Source organism: Atheta coriaria, unplaced genomic scaffold, assembly GCF_025399875.1.
Source record: "Atheta coriaria isolate IRGN ID8LTWV9N9 unplaced genomic scaffold, Caltech_Dcor_3.1 hic_scaffold_9_pilon, whole genome shotgun sequence".
NCBI lineage: Eukaryota > Metazoa > Arthropoda > Insecta > Coleoptera > Staphylinidae > Dalotia > Dalotia coriaria.
Window position 1 is genome coordinate 12,673,784 of NW_027045451.1, and position 14,890 is coordinate 12,688,673.

A 14,890-nucleotide genomic window follows, 5' to 3' on the forward strand; every position below is an offset into this window, starting at 1 on the left:
TTTCTGCAAGATAGCTATTGAAAAATAAGTCACATAGTTTTTTGTAGTCCATTTTGAGCGGACTAAAGACAAAAACGTCCATTGGAAGTCGCATGACTCCCATTGCCCGCAATTACACTATTGTGAAAAAGAACAAAAAAAATATATTTCTTCAAAACATTGATGTAATTTGAACTGCACATCACGATTTTGAATGTTTAACTAAGACTATATAAAAGTTTCATTCGAATATTGCAAGGTATTCGACACTTATCTTCTAATTTGCATGGACGTAAAATTAGATCAGCGGAGCTCAAAAATAAAATACTGGCGTATCTTAATGATACACGCGCCGATTTGCATGATTTGTCGGGGGTGGCACTTGGGGGCCAGAACGGAGGTAGGGACGTCGTTTACGCGTTACTCGCAACTATTGTTTCGTGGATATATGGGTGACTCCCATTACCCGCTGACTCCCATTACCCTACTCTCCCCTACGCTAATAATTTTTGCCAATGTTTCAATACCGTTGATTAGCATTACTTATTGAAACATTGTTTCGCTTTTGTTTGATATACGAATTACAATTTAAGATTGTCACGTGCCGTCGGTTGCGTTCTCGGTGCTCGTTGGAGGCTGCGGCATTTTTCGACTCGGTCGTCTGTTGTTTTACATGATTTTAAATAAAATTCGGCTTCGTGTTTTATTTTCGTAATATCTAATCCATCACATTTCCTTGATATCCAGAGGAAATACAGTTTCATTTTAAATTTTCTGATTTTTGCTGTGTCACTCTTTCTTTCACTTTTCTTTGATTTTCCGTGCAAACTGTCTTCTTCTTATGTCGCCTTGTCAATTGTTTCTATCTCTTTTCTTACTTGAATCTTAATTTTTCTTTTTGTGACACCCTGTGCATTATTTGCTTTTGATATCACGGGAAAGTGGTTTAAATATGTTTTCCTACGTGAGCTTTTCATGTTCTCTGAAAATGTTAGTATTTTCTTTTTAAAACACCCTGTATAATAGTTTTCTGTGATTGTCGCGAAAATTGTAGATTATATGCTAGTGTTCTGTGTTATCTTTTATGACTTTCCTTTCTATTTATTTTCTACCTGCAACACCCTGTACTTTAATTTTCTGTGATATCTTGTGAAAACTAGTCTAAATATATGTTACCCTGCTTGAACTTTGCATCTTCTCAGAAACTGTCATTATTTTCTTTTTGTGACACCCTGTATATTATTTTCTTCTGATGTCACGGAAAAAGTGGTTTTAATATGTTTTCCTACGTGAACTTTGCATGTTCCCTTAAAATTTTAGTATTTTCTTTTTGAAACACCCTGTATAATGGTTTTCCGGGATTGTCGCGAAAATTATATATCATATATTAGTGTTTTGTGTTATCCTTCCTTTTTCTTTAGTATTTGTCTGCATATTTCGAAGTATGCTGGTGACAAGCCCTGTTCCAAAATGGTGGTATGAATTTTGTAGGCATTTTGTATTCAAGTTTTGCATTATATGAATATTCTAATAAAGAAATGTTAAGAAATATTATGTCTTATGCTTTGAATGTACCCCTTCTATAATTTCAGGAAGAGTTCCCTCTCTCAGAGGATGATAAAACTTAGAAATATTTGAACAAGACCTTATAAGGATTGTCCTTATAAGGAGTTCCCTCTCTCTGGGGGGTGATCCCCCACCATAAAAATTGTTGATATGCCTGAGAATCCTGGGGATGAAGCGTAGAGACATCGTAGCTGTAGGATGGGCCGGGAGCAATGGACGCATCGAAGCAGTGTGACTGTCTAACGACACGCGCCAAAAATTTTAAAAATCTGATCCTCCCCTGTTCTCTTTCTTCTATCTCCTCCTCTACTCTCTGTTCTCTTCCTCCTATCATCTCCTATTCTTTACTACTCCTTCTTCTATTTCTCTGTTCTTGTTTCTCCACTTACTTTCTTACTTCTATTATTGCCTTCACTTGTATTTCAATTTCTCTTATATTTCGTTGCAATTCATATATGCAACCCAAATTACACCTGATATTTTTATATTTGAGAAAAATGCCTTCTGTACCTGAGATTCGATCCGTGCCTGTTAGCATGCCAGCAGGTGCACGTCTCCACTCGACCACCGAGTGTTTTTATCATTAATATTTGATTCTTCTATTTATGTTTCTACTTTATTCAACTTTTTAAAAACAACAACACATGCCTTAGCTATGTTGCACTCACATAAGCTTCATATGAAATATGATTTAAGACGTATATCCTGAAAACGACAAAGAGGATATTAAAAAGAAGTAGGAATAAGATTTTAATTTTAAATTGAGTTTTATAAATTATATTTAACAATACATTCTTCTTTCTTTTTTAATAAAACGAACGTACGTAGGATCCATGGCATATCCTACGTACCATCGAGCCACAACGCTCTGTTATCAAACGTTACACACAAAGTAGAATTGTTAGTAGAATTGATGTTACTACTCACTGTAGTAACGTTTTGGTAGCATTAGAAAGATGCGGAAAATACCTCATGGACCAAACATGTTTAGTTTACAGAAAATAGTTTCACCGCACATTATAACAAACCAAATTAATATAAAATTTAATGAATACGTTCTAAATTGCATCATAAAATCCTTCAACCTGAGTTCGGAACACCACAAATGAGAAGCACAACAACCAACAACCGGGCGGTATTCGACAGTAGACACAAATGTTCGGATAAAGTCACTCAATAGCAGGTATCACGAGCAATAATTCATTAACGTTCAGCCACGCTCGCTGAAATACATTGTCGTTCATGCCACTACTAAATGAAAATCACCAGAAACGCGATTAATGGCTACGAAAACAGACTGACGAACAAAACACGTGCTCACGACACCACCGCGCACAACCGACTAAGCAGGAAAGAGAATGGTCAGCAGACGTAAACATTTAGTTGGGGACACCAGGTAGATAATTGTAGTATTGTATACTTTTATTATTTATGTATTGGTGTATTTTACATTTTTAATACAAAAATTGGTTTTTACATGTCAATAGGGCCTTAATCTATAATTGTGTTACTGCATTCAGAATTTTATTTACTGTCGGAATCCAAAAATAAAATTTAAAAATTAAAGCACAAATCAGAATTTTATTTCGAATCATGTAAAACAATTGGAAAAGCGCAAACAAGTAAAGTCAATAATGGATTTGATTTTCAAATGGCTGAAAAAATGCGAGAACATACCTTGATGCAAAATAAATTTTTGTTTTGGTATATCCAATAAGTTGTATGGACCATAATTATGCACATTGTAGAACCGATGAAATACGCGTATAATACAAAAAAAATAAGACGGCCGACGGAACATCACTCACGTTTTACCTCTGAGTATGTACAATCCGCGTGGTACGAACCCCGCACATCAATTGCGCACAATTGAAGAAACATTTAGCAACTCAAGAATAATGAATAATGAAGAAAATGTGCGTGCTGATCACCTGACGATAAAAATGAGACTAACATGGTACACAAGCCAATCGCGTGGCGATCGCACAAAAATTGTACGACATAAGAAAACATGTTTATTTGTACACTTTCAATGTGGTAGTGCAGAACATGAATAGAACTGTACTCGCACCATCATCCATGGTACCTACTATTAATTTCGATTTTAACAAAAAATTTCGAAAATAAAGAATTTTAATACTTACAATTTGGCGAAAGAATCGCTGTCCTAGGATATTTCGTTCGCCCGCTAGACACCTAAAACAACCAAATATTAGCACATCGAAGCACAAAAATAACATTCTTGCATGTTTCCCGTGTGCTAACCATAGAAACTAATTATGAAAACGATAAACAAATTCAATACTTACAATCTGATGAAAGAATCGCTGTCCTAGGATATTTTGTTCGCCCGCTAGACACCTAAAACAACCAAAAATTAGCACATCGAAGCACAAAAATGACATTTTTGCATGTTTCCCGTGTGCTAATCACACAAATTAATTATGAAAATGATAAACAAATTCAATACTTACAATCTGATGCAAGAATCGTTGTCCTAGGACATTTCATTCGCCCGCTAGACACCTAAAAGAATACGAAATTAGCACATCGAAGCACAAAAATGGCATTTTTGCATGTTTCCCGTGTGATAATCACACAAATTAATAATGAAAATGATAAACAAATTCAATACTTACAATCTGATGAAAGAATCGCTGCCCTAGGATATTTCGTTCGCCCGCTAGACACCCAAAACAACCAAAAGTTAGCACAACGAAGTACAAAAATTACATTTTTGCAGGTTTCCCTTATGCTAATCACACAAATTAATTATGAAAAAGAATCGTAGTCCTAGGACATTTCATTCGCCTGCTAGATATCTATACAACCGAAAATTAAAGCATTCGAAGTAAGTATGCAACGTTTGTTATTTCTTGCTTTGTTAAACATAAAAGTTGTGTACAAAAGGGACGTTGGCACCGCAAGTCAGCGCACTAAAAAAAACAATAACAAATATTTAGTATGAATTTAAACCAAATCGATGGAAGCGCCATCTGGCCGTGGCGGAACAAAACAAAATAAATAGGTGACACTAGCGTCACCTAGGTGTAGCGGAACAAAACATAGGTAAACGTATCCGCCATCTAGTTTTGGGACTTTGAAATAAATTACTGAGAAATCTGCAATGCGTGTCCCAATATTTAAAGTAGGTAAATAAAGTAAATAATTTAACTCACTTTCCATTGTATGAAACATGAAAATTATTTACAATAATAAACAAATTAAATACTTACAATTAGATGCAAGAATGGTTGTGTTACAATATTTTGTTCGCCCGCTAGACACCTAAAACAAACAAAAATTAGCACATCGAAGCCCAAAAATAAAATTTTTGCATGTTTCCCGTGTGTTAGTCACACAAATTAATTATGAAAATGGTAAACAAATTCAATACTTACAATCTGATGGAAGAATTGCTGTCCTAGGGTATTTCGTGCGCCCGCTAGACATCTAAAACAACCAAAAATTAGCACATCGAAGCACAAAAATGTCAATTTGCATGTTTCCCGTGTGCTAATCACACAACTAATTATAAAAAAGATAAATAAATTTAATACTTACAATCTGATGAAAGTATTGTTGTCCTAGGACATTTCATTCGCCCGCTAGACACCTAAAACCGCCAAAAATTAACACACCGAAGCACAAAAATGACATTTTTGCAGGTTTCCCGCGGGCTAATCACACAAATTAATCATGAAAATGATAAACAAATTCAATACTTACAATTGTTGTCCTAGGACATTTCATTCGCCCACAAACAACAAAAACTTAGCACATTGTAACACATAAAAAAATATATAGTTTTAAAAAACTAAAATACTCGTTTTTATGAAAAATTGATCTAAAAAGTGAAAAATAATTTTAGAACATAGAAACAAAACGATATACGGAAAATAGAGAAAAACGTGATTTGGCTTTCTTAACTATTCTTGTACTAATTGTATGGGTGGAATATATATTTTCTAGAACTGATATTATTGAGCACCCCACGCTTTTCTCTATATAGTACTTATGTTGAAAGACAATAGTTTTACGAGAGGGTGAGTATTAATAATAAGCAAAAAGTAAATAGGTCGAAATAATGGTCGAAAAAGCTATTCACATCAGGTTTGACAAATACTTGCATTGATTTGCAATGATTTTAATAAAGTATCGTTTCACAACGATAACTTTTAAGGGTATAGCGTACAGTACAGTGTTTACTTTTTGCTTATTATTAATAGTACTTATGCCTACCTATGTGCTATGAATCAGTGGTGTACCTACTACAAGCCTCTGTAGTTTTCACCGGTAGCTTTGTAGTTTGCGTGTAGTTTGGAAACATAACCTAAAAAACAAAATAAAATTCAAGTCAAAATTTCAACAGTTTTCAAGCAGTTTTTTCTTATTATTAATTAATTAATATTCGTTAAAAATGGACCACGAGTGTTTATTTGCTTTATGGTACTCACTAAGAGGAGGTTGTGATGAACTTCTTAATGTAAGTAAATCAAAAACAATATTTTTTATGAACTTACAATATCAAAAATTTAGTTAACAACAAATCCAGACCTAAAAGAATTCTTCCACCCTGGGGAAATAGAAATCTTACGTCGTATAATGGCCGTTGCTAATGAATACCACAAGATAGAAATTTTTATTGAGACAGCAACAAACACTTCACTTAAAATGATTGATGAGAAAGGAGAAATTAGTACTGCTAATAATGTAGAAGAAGAGCAACCATTAAGATATGGAATATATTTAATGGCATTTTGTTCTGGTCTAACTAGTGTACTTCAGGATTATTTAGCTCACATTCAGCAATTGGAGGAATCATGCCTTCTCAACAATCAATCTTCATTGGTATACATTTTGGGTGCTGTTGAAAAATACATGACTTTATTTAATACACTTAATTCTATAATTAAAGCTATAAAAGTTGAGGGTATTTATGGCTGTTTGCTAATTGGTAGGCTGCACAATTATATTGATTGTGGAATTTCTCCTATTGAGAAAGCTTGCAGAGAGTAGGTTTATTCAGCAACAATTCAATTAATAATTATTAATCTGTTGGATTTTTATAGAATTGTTTTATCAGTAAACAAAATGTTTTACAACCAACTTGCGAATTGGCTTATTTTCGGCAACATCAACGATGTTTACGAAGAATTCTTTATATGCGATTGTAACTGCGACGATGAAGACTTTCTCTACGACTGGGAAGCTGAGAAAACGACCACAACAGCAACAACAATACACAATTACAATGTATGTATTTAAAAACAATTTTTCTTATTAAACTATGTTATTACTTATTTCATTAGAAAAGCCCAATATTAAAAACATCACATAAAGTGCAAAAGTTTATGATTCGACCGAATCTCTTGCCTTCAATGATGCTCGTTGAATCCGCTGAGAGTATTCTGTTCATTGGTCGCATGATTTGGATTCTACAAAATGATCCGCGCCGAAACGACAGCATGTTGAAGGCACACCTTCGAAACGAAATCTGGTCCGGTAATGCACTCGAATACGTCGCTGATATTCAATCGATGGAACAAGATCCGTTCGATCGCTCACGATTTGAGAAGAAAATCGGAGAATATCGCGGAAAACTCACAAAATATTTATGGACTGTTATGATCGATGAGGCGAATTTATTAGAACATCTTCAAATGATTCGCGATTATTATTGCCTAGGCAGGGGCGAGTTATTTCAGCATTTCATCGTCGCCGCAGAAGAACAATTGCCCGAAATTCCGGATAATTACATTATCAAGAACTTAAATTATATTTTTGCAGACACTGCACGGCAGATATATAGCAGCAGTGATGATTCACACACAAAATTCGAACTGGTAATGCCGTATCACATGACGCAAGAAGAATATGGTAATTTCAGTTAGTTATAATCGTTTGATAATATTACCTGATTTTATATTGTTTTCAAGCTGTCAATCCATTAGGATTTGTTGAAATGTACTTTGAAGTGAAATGGCCACTGCACGTTATCTTTCGCCCGAAAGTAATAACTTTGTTTAATAAAGTTTTTACGTTTTTAATGCGCGTGAAAAAGACGCATATTGATTTGCATCAACTGTGGCTCAAACATATGGATGTTAAGAAAGTGTAAGTTGACCTTTTTTGAATTACCGATCTCGAATCTTGAGTACATTACTAATTAATCTTTCAGGGATTATTCTGTTTGGAGTCTGCGCCATAACTTAATGTTTTTAGTGAACAACCTTCAGTATTATTTACAAGTTGATGTGATCGAAGCACAATTTTCGATACTTATACAATCGATTAAAAACGTCAACGAGTACACGGATATCGTACGGATGCACTCAATATTTGTCAGTAATCTATTGAGTAGGACTTTCGTCATTTCATTAAATCAGGTAATTTAACCGAATAAAATTATACTAACTTCTTTGCGTGACTTGCTATAAAAATTTCAAAATATTATTTATTTGTCGGTTTTAGGCTGATAAGGAACAATCACAGTTCAATCTGCTGCAATTACCAAGCCTAGACTTCGACATGAAACCCAAGGTTTGTTTTTTTTTATTTTATTTTTATCAATAAATATAAATAAATAATAAAACCTTTCCCTTGTCCCTGTTCCAGGTGTACAATATAATAATCTGCTTGTTGGAGTTGTGTGACAGCTTTTGTCTGCTTGCGAACAATTGGGGCTCTGAATTACTGTCGCCCGAACGTCGACAGCTCGAAGACATCCAGCACAACTTGGACACCATTCTGGAGAATCTCTTTAGAGCGCTGCACTCCATGCACGAGAGGGTGTCCGGCCCGCATTTATTACAGCTGCTGCATAGATTGGACTTTAATCGGTGGTTTACAAAGAGCAAACCAGACTTGAATCTCTCAGTGGCTTAAATTATTTCCTTTGATTGCATGATTTAATTTTATCTTATGTGATAGTGGTGAATAAGTGATGATTTACTTCTTTTTCATTACTTTCATGAAAAGTACCATATCTGCAAAAAATTAAATTATTATTAATTAAAATATTTGGAAATATTGAACCATGGAACAATTATCCTTTCAGTAAACAAGTCAATATTAAAAAAAGGTCATAATTAAATAAAAATCCAAGAAAATATACTTACTAACAAATACAACTAAAACAATCATTAGCATAATCCACATCCAGCACTTGCATGCCTTATTGGAATGTTCTGTCAGTTTCTCAGACTCTCCTTTTAAATTGGTCATATTGTTGTCAGTTAGATGTGCACTTCTGCTAACAATCTCAGTGTCTTGTTTGATGATTTTATTAGCTAATTTTGACTGCTCTTTCAAATTATGTGTCAACTGCAGCATATCCTCTGCAATTTTTTCATGTAAATTTTGATGCATATTGATAACTTGTTCCAAGTCATCAAGACCCCCAGCTTCTTTTGCAACAGTTCTCTGTCGAAGACCTAATAATTCATCTCTTTCTTTGGATTGGTTGGTTTCATTGAGTAAAAACTCTTTGTCTTTCTCTTCGTCCACCCCGAGCGTTACCTTGATGTTGTAGATTTTCTTTTTGTAGTCGTTTAGATTTTCTTCTAGTGGTTTCACAGGCGATTTTATTACTTCCCTCAGCATTTCCTCTAAAGAATTTAAATACTTCGGAAATCGCTCGTCTTGCTGATTGCTTTTCAGCATCAATTCACATTTTGCTAATAGCCTACGTAGGTTTACTTCTTGGCGCGATAAACCCATATTTTTGGAATTTTAGTACTTAGAAAATTAATTTCATCAGGGTAGAAAGTACACTAAAAGTACACGTAAGTTGAAAACTAATCAAGAGCCAAATGTTTGGTTACATTCTATTGAGTTAATTTATCAATGTATAGATGGCGGAAAAATTGTTTCGAACAAACGTAGAGAAAATATAATTATTGTATGCGTTATTTAAAACAGATATTCAGATATATTCTTTATAAAGGATATTAAATTGCGGAAAATATAAGAAATTCATAATTGTTTTTGCTGCCCTATTTGGGCACGGAATAAATTTACTTTTACCGTAAATAACCGATTTTTGTCGAGTTTTATCAAGCTTGTCATAACCTTGATTATTTTCCTGCTATTTTCTTTTTCCAGCGCGTTTTTAAAAATTCCTTGTGCTAAATAAAAATTAAAATTGTAATAATGGAAGAATATAATTATAAATTCTCTCAAAACTGTTCGATCTTAACGTTAAACGGTGTTTCGAGTCTAGTGACGAAAATCCGATCCTTGCATAAATCCACGAATCAAAATGAATTCAAGAAGCATTACAAATACCTTCGTGATCAATGTATAAGTCCAAAACATTCAGTAGCATCTAGTGCAATGTTAGGATTAATTGATTTAACTCAGGAGCCGGATGAAGTTGTGCCTCTGCATGCAGTAGTTAAAGATATTATGAGTACTATTCCAAATGTTCAGTAAGATCTACAAATTCATTTAATATTTTTCTTTATTTTGAAAGCTTTTTCTTTGTAGAAATATGTCTGGTGTAATTGATCTAATATTTCATGCATTGTTTAAACAGAATAAAACTATTACCTATGATATTTTGAAGAAGCAGCATCCTTTGATTACTGTGATTAAAAAAAATCAAAGCTGTTGGCCTCATATTCTTAGTAGGATTGAAGAGAAATTCAAAACAGAATCAAAGTAAGACTAAATATAGATGTTTCATAAGTTAATATAAATATAAATTATTTAATTGATTTTTTAGGAGTAAAGTTTTGCAAAAATTGCAACCTTTTGCATTGTTTGTTCTGTATGATTATGACCAAAAGTTAGACCAAGTACTGCAGCTAGAACTATTGAAACTGTACAAACAACATTTGGATGTAATTTCCAAACAGAAAATAATTGTATGTTTATTCAGATTAATGTTATTGAATATTATTTGGATATTAACTATTTAATGTTTCTAGGTGTTAAATAAGATTCACAACGCCAGATCATTGAGATACTGTAAAGTTTTATTACCTGAAGTGCCACAGATGATATCATATGTTATTTTATCTATTCACGAATCCTTGCAAAATGACGAAGATGCAGCTGAAGCGATCTGGATTTTGCACCAGCATTTGAGAAATAGTTCATCGCGTGATTATTCCCTGGAAATAGTGATGTTAGCTGATTGCCTTCCAATTGCTCCAATTACATCAATGGATACATTGTGTGAATGCAGTAAGTTATTTTTTAATTATTAGCAGACTACCTAGCAAAACTGTACAAATACTTTCTTTGTTTCCAGTAAATTTAATGTTTGCAACCCAACAATATCCGACACTGGTAACAAACGTTCTAAAAAGCTGCTTACTTATTTGGAAAATGCACTTTGCCACCACCCCAATACTCAGCGAAAAAGTGAGCGGTAAAATTGACGAAGTTCTTTCGCGCCAATTTGAACATAACGACATCGAACCGTCTACCTTCGAATACCTGGATGAAAAGCCCTTTATTTATTCACACATCCTCGCCAACGAATATAACATGGACTTTCTGGACGCACTGTCAGATGCTTCTCCACAAATTCTTGAGATGCAATTCACCTTTCTTCTGGCATTGCTTAACGATGACAACGAATCAGAATTTACACTCAAAGTACTAAAATTGTGCCTGAAAGCTTGCACAATTCAAGTCCGGTACACAACTCGCATGCTTCCAGTATTACTGCAGAAGGTATCCAATTCAGTCCAACCAGATCTTCATTTGGAGTGTCTGAGAGCTGTGGCCAAAATGGGAGTATTAAAAGAAAATATCTCAACTATCGTGATGGCAATTAAGTCGATCAGCGTGGTTTCAACACAGATGCACGCATTCGCTATTTCGCTCATGTTCGATCTAGTCCTAACAGATAAAATTTGCTTTCCATATTTAGAGGAGCTATTAGTTAAAGATCCCGAAGAAAGAAACGATGAATTGATTGTTACAAAGGCATTTGTTACTAGAGAATTATGTCGACTAATGTGTACAAAAAATTTAGAGAACCATCGTAAAGAATTAGCCAGCATCGTGTCTAAGACCCTGATGAGAACAATAGAGAATAATCTTGTGATAAAATTTTCATTTGAAGCGTTAAAATATCTCTGTGTCGGTTTCGATCCATATACAACAATGCTGAATATTGTGCAGCGGTTTGAAAATACAGATAGCGATGGTGTTATAGCAGGAATGTGCGGTATTATGGGGGAAGTTGCAAGTATGCCAGATATAACCGATCAAAAGTGCGAAGAGATTGTCAAGAGGCTCTTTTCATACACTGAAACGCATCCATCACAAATGGTGCTCGAAGCGGTTTACACAAATTTGAGTAATTTTGGCATTGAACAGCTTGCTATTGGGTTCCCCACTGTTTACACGCATATAACCAATGATAATTCAATTCTGGGTAGTTTGGCAGGTGCATGCTGGGTTAATCTGTTACAATTTGGGCCGAAAGCTGGTTTAAGATCTGCGGCCAATATGCTGATAAAATTTATTGACGTGGATTTGAAGTCGTATAAAAGGAGCAATTATGCAGTGGCGGACGGTCAAGGAGAACCAATACACATGAGTTTAACCAGAGATAATGTCCTTGCAGCAGTTGCGAAATTCGTACGCAAAAATGTTTCAAAACTTCACACCGTCGATAGAGATGTTTATATCGAATGTTTACGTATACTCAACACTAAGTATGTTCTTCCCTTACCACCGATGGATTGGACGTTTTTGGCTGAATTGAAAGATAACAAGGATATGCTGGAGTATGTTCTTACGATCGCAGCAAGACAGTCGAGTGTCTCGGGAAGCGCTCGCCGTTTTATGGAGAATTACATAAAACTACTTACAGATCGAAATGTGATAAATGAAGCAGTTATGTATGTGTATAAGAATTTGGACATATTGTGCAACACGATACAGCCTGTTATTATGAAACCGTTCTTTAAGAAAACAATCAAACTGGGATGTTTATTGATGGAACACTCCCATAAAGAAATTGATTTTATTCTTGAAAAACTTGAAATGATCTTGAAAAGTCCGAAATCGTCGGATTCAAACAAAGCGGCGATTGCAGAAGTCGTCATAGCATGTTTCGACGTTGCCGAGTTAGAATCAGATGTTTCTGAGAAAATTTTACCGGTTGTGGGAGCCGTGCCTCGGCCATATTTGAACGATTATTCGCCGGTACAGTTTGAGACAGTCAATGATTCCATTATGTTCCGATGTTTGTCTGTGCACTGCGTTTCAGCGGTATCAGAAGAGAGAAGGCCTTTTAGTATGCTTGATCCTGTCATTGATTGTCGAATTTTGAAGTCATGCGTACAACCAGCATTGTAAGTTCTGTCTCCTTGTCGCGTGTAAAAATTACATTATTTACCTTTTAGCAAATTTGAAATAATCTGCTCTCGACTGACGCCCGTCTTTATAAAACATCATGCACACCCTGGTTTACCGGCCTGGTTAAGTGAACTCACTAGCAAGATTAACATTGAGTTGGCTGAACGAAAAGACATGCGAAATGTGATCTTTGCAAGTACGGTCTTCATAATTGCGGTGGTCGTGTCGTCAGGTTTTCACATTTTCGTTGCGAATGCTACATCGTTAGAAGAATTCAGTGCGGTGTTTCCATTTGGGCTTGGAAGATTATTGAGGACTGCGCATTTCGCCCAACATGTAGCTCCGGTAAGCACTTTGCCTATTTTTGGTTGATAATAATTTATTGATTTGTTTGCCTACCTAAGTCGATTCGTTCGGTTCAAACTAATATTATTACAAATGTTACTTACAGATCTTAGAGAGCATGTACGACTTTACGATGAACCCGAACTACAAACGCAATGTGCTGAGCGAGCAAATCGCGCGCCGATTTAAACATGGGCTGCTTGTGATGCGGTCGCACGAAGTCTTCAACGAGAAGTTCTGCTGGATGAAGTACATCGAGATAAATTTGTAGCGCTGGCTACAAAACAACTATTGGGCCGGTGTTTATTGTTGTGGTGAAGGTGCGGCGTAGAATAAAGAATGTGAACAACCATTTGTATTTCCTTACACCGACGTTTCGTTATCGGCTAGTGGCAAGATCAGATTCGTGGCGCGCTCGTTGCGCTCGGTCACACAGAGTATCTCATCGTTATTGACGATCAGCAAACCTGGCAGTGGTTTTAGACGCGAAGGATCAAGTAGATTACGGTTCTTCTCGGGATTCAGGCGCTGCTTCTGCGGCGTTCTATTTGGCGAAGTCTTGCGGCTATTGTTTGTCGATTTGAGTAATTTTGCCCTTTATTGTGAATCAATATATTAAAAAAATTTAAATCTTAAAACACGTAAAACTTACGCATCCATCAATTTCATGTAAAGCCGGTGATATGCCTTATATTCTTCCTCACCAAAATAGCTGGGATCATGTCTTGCATGCTCATATAAATCACAGTATTGATGTATTAGTCTTTGACCACTACCATTTAATGTGGCCGCCAATGTTGACAACAAGTATGCACGTAAATTCTCATTTGGATGTCTGGTAAGACAAGGATCCTGTTGCTTTATTTCTTTTTCTACAAAAAAAAGGTTTATAACACTTTTCTTAAAAAGTACAATTTCCATTGTATCAGTGACTTACCCAGTAGTTTTACCATATCAACTGCTTTGAAACGATAATAATGAACGGGAATTTGATGCCCGGGCGCTACAATAAAACGTGGATCTTCATCCATTAGTTGAGGCTCCGTTAAAATTCTAGGAATTAACTCAATGCGACGCTCAATTTCTCTCTTAAATATCTTTTTTGCATTGTGTCCTATGGGTATGTGTGGTCCTCGTCGATTCCGTAATGCAAACCGCATGATTTGCCTCTTGGCGAATATAAACAACAGCACGAATGTCAGGGCGCCCAATCCGATGATGATCACAACTGTGACCCCGGAGAGTTCTTCAGTCATGTTTGAGTTAAAAATTCGCTTCACACCAACCATTTAGTTGTTGTTGGAAACTGGTCTTTCAGGCAAAATCGTATATCCACTTGGACTGAGACGGTGCGAGGATCATTGCGAGTGGCTGGTGATAACGCGCTACGCGATTCGGTACTAACTCTGATAAGCTACATTACAGATAACCATTGAAAACAAATTTATAACTTCTTAATGATTTGTTGTTAACCTCAAAATCCTCGAAACTTACGAGAAAACTTGGTCTTGAAATTTATCAAAGTTCTTATGTCAGCTTTTATTCACAGTGGGCATTCTGCGGCATCTGTGATTAGAGAATCAAACACTTGCCTCAAACGAATATGTCTGAATGTCGCAGAAGTCTTTTTAGTGCAGGTTTTTTAATCAAAGTTGATTTACTAGTACAGCGTTTC

The 14,890-nt window shown here is 35.4% G+C and overlaps 4 protein-coding genes and 1 long non-coding RNA gene across 7 annotated transcripts; 2 read left to right on the forward strand and 3 right to left on the reverse strand.

Annotated features, from left to right (window-relative positions):
• Nucleotides 1–2,949: 2,949 nt before the first annotated feature.
• On the reverse strand, nucleotides 2,950–6,207 carry LOC135799285 (uncharacterized). 2 transcript variants are annotated; one of them, XR_010549980.1, is made up of 9 exons: nucleotides 6,069–6,207; nucleotides 5,788–5,878; nucleotides 5,110–5,161; nucleotides 4,947–4,998; nucleotides 4,782–4,833; nucleotides 4,185–4,228; nucleotides 4,020–4,071; nucleotides 3,690–3,741; nucleotides 2,950–3,634 (listed from the first exon to the last, which is right to left on the reverse strand). It is a non-coding gene; the product is annotated as an uncharacterized lncRNA (long non-coding RNA). The 2 variants fall into 2 exon arrangements; XR_010549981.1 differs by lacking the exons at nucleotides 2,950–3,634; nucleotides 3,690–3,741 and adding an exon at nucleotides 3,748–3,906.
• Nucleotides 5,861–8,582, forward strand: Grip75 (gamma-tubulin complex component 4). Its single transcript, XM_065312304.1, has 8 exons — nucleotides 5,861–6,031; nucleotides 6,085–6,560; nucleotides 6,618–6,801; nucleotides 6,858–7,425; nucleotides 7,485–7,662; nucleotides 7,727–7,934; nucleotides 8,020–8,088; nucleotides 8,164–8,582. The coding sequence occupies exons 1-8, from the start codon at nucleotides 5,966–5,968 to the stop codon at nucleotides 8,431–8,433; spliced, it is 2,019 nt and encodes a 672-aa protein (XP_065168376.1). The 5' UTR covers nucleotides 5,861–5,965; the 3' UTR covers nucleotides 8,434–8,582.
• Use1 (Vesicle transport protein Use1) lies at nucleotides 7,985–9,385 on the reverse strand. The gene is made up of 2 exons (XM_065312308.1): nucleotides 8,667–9,385; nucleotides 7,985–8,534 (listed from the first exon to the last, which is right to left on the reverse strand). The coding sequence occupies exons 1-2, from the start codon at nucleotides 9,265–9,267 to the stop codon at nucleotides 8,497–8,499; spliced, it is 639 nt and encodes a 212-aa protein (XP_065168380.1). The 5' UTR covers nucleotides 9,268–9,385; the 3' UTR covers nucleotides 7,985–8,496.
• A 221-nt stretch (nucleotides 9,386–9,606) lies between these two features.
• Nucleotides 9,607–13,567, forward strand: LOC135799276 (focadhesin). The gene is made up of 7 exons (XM_065312303.1): nucleotides 9,607–9,977; nucleotides 10,036–10,209; nucleotides 10,274–10,415; nucleotides 10,479–10,737; nucleotides 10,805–12,866; nucleotides 12,918–13,215; nucleotides 13,322–13,567. Exons 1-7 carry the CDS (start codon nucleotides 9,700–9,702, stop codon nucleotides 13,484–13,486), a joined length of 3,378 nt encoding a protein of 1,125 aa, XP_065168375.1. The 5' UTR covers nucleotides 9,607–9,699; the 3' UTR covers nucleotides 13,487–13,567.
• LOC135799280 (protein C1orf43 homolog) lies at nucleotides 10,506–14,876 on the reverse strand. Of its 2 annotated transcripts, XR_010549963.1 has the most exons (4): nucleotides 14,153–14,876; nucleotides 13,868–14,087; nucleotides 13,320–13,810; nucleotides 10,506–13,228 (listed from the first exon to the last, which is right to left on the reverse strand). XR_010549963.1 is itself a non-coding variant. In XM_065312307.1 (3 exons), exons 1-3 carry the CDS (start codon nucleotides 14,502–14,504, stop codon nucleotides 13,579–13,581), a joined length of 804 nt encoding a protein of 267 aa, XP_065168379.1. In that variant the 5' UTR covers nucleotides 14,505–14,876; the 3' UTR covers nucleotides 13,232–13,578. The 2 variants fall into 2 exon arrangements, 1 of the variants encoding a protein (XP_065168379.1); XM_065312307.1 differs by lacking the exon at nucleotides 10,506–13,228 and having other exon boundaries at nucleotides 13,232–13,810.
• Nucleotides 14,877–14,890: the final 14 nt, after the last annotated feature.

What these genes read in the sequence shown, in the direction of transcription:
- Grip75 (XM_065312304.1), top strand. Translation starts at nt 5,966, where the DNA reads ATGGACCACGAGTGTTTATTTGCTTTATGGTACTCACTAAGAGGAGGT. An exon ending in ATTGAGAAAGCTTGCAGAGA is followed by an intron (nt 6,561 to 6,617) that starts GTAGGTTTATTC and finishes GGATTTTTATAG; the next exon opens with AATTGTTTTATCAGTAAACA. An exon ending in TCGTCATTTCATTAAATCAG is followed by an intron (nt 7,935 to 8,019) that starts GTAATTTAACCG and finishes TGTCGGTTTTAG; the next exon opens with GCTGATAAGGAACAATCACA.
- Use1 (XM_065312308.1), bottom strand. Translation starts at nt 9,267, where the DNA reads ATGGGTTTATCGCGCCAAGAAGTAAACCTACGTAGGCTATTAGCAAAA. An exon ending in TGTTTTAGTTGTATTTGTTA is followed by an intron (nt 8,535 to 8,666) that starts GTAAGTATATTT and finishes AATTTTTTGCAG; the next exon opens with ATATGGTACTTTTCATGAAA.
- LOC135799276 (XM_065312303.1), top strand. Translation starts at nt 9,700, where the DNA reads ATGGAAGAATATAATTATAAATTCTCTCAAAACTGTTCGATCTTAACG. An exon ending in AAATTCAAAACAGAATCAAA is followed by an intron (nt 10,210 to 10,273) that starts GTAAGACTAAAT and finishes TTGATTTTTTAG; the next exon opens with GAGTAAAGTTTTGCAAAAAT. An exon ending in TCGCCCAACATGTAGCTCCG is followed by an intron (nt 13,216 to 13,321) that starts GTAAGCACTTTG and finishes TGTTACTTACAG; the next exon opens with ATCTTAGAGAGCATGTACGA.
- LOC135799280 (XM_065312307.1), bottom strand. Translation starts at nt 14,504, where the DNA reads ATGGTTGGTGTGAAGCGAATTTTTAACTCAAACATGACTGAAGAACTC. An exon ending in TGATATGGTAAAACTACTGG is followed by an intron (nt 14,088 to 14,152) that starts GTAAGTCACTGA and finishes TTTTTTTTGTAG; the next exon opens with AAAAAGAAATAAAGCAACAG. An exon ending in TACATGAAATTGATGGATGC is followed by an intron (nt 13,811 to 13,867) that starts GTAAGTTTTACG and finishes TTCACAATAAAG; the next exon opens with GGCAAAATTACTCAAATCGA.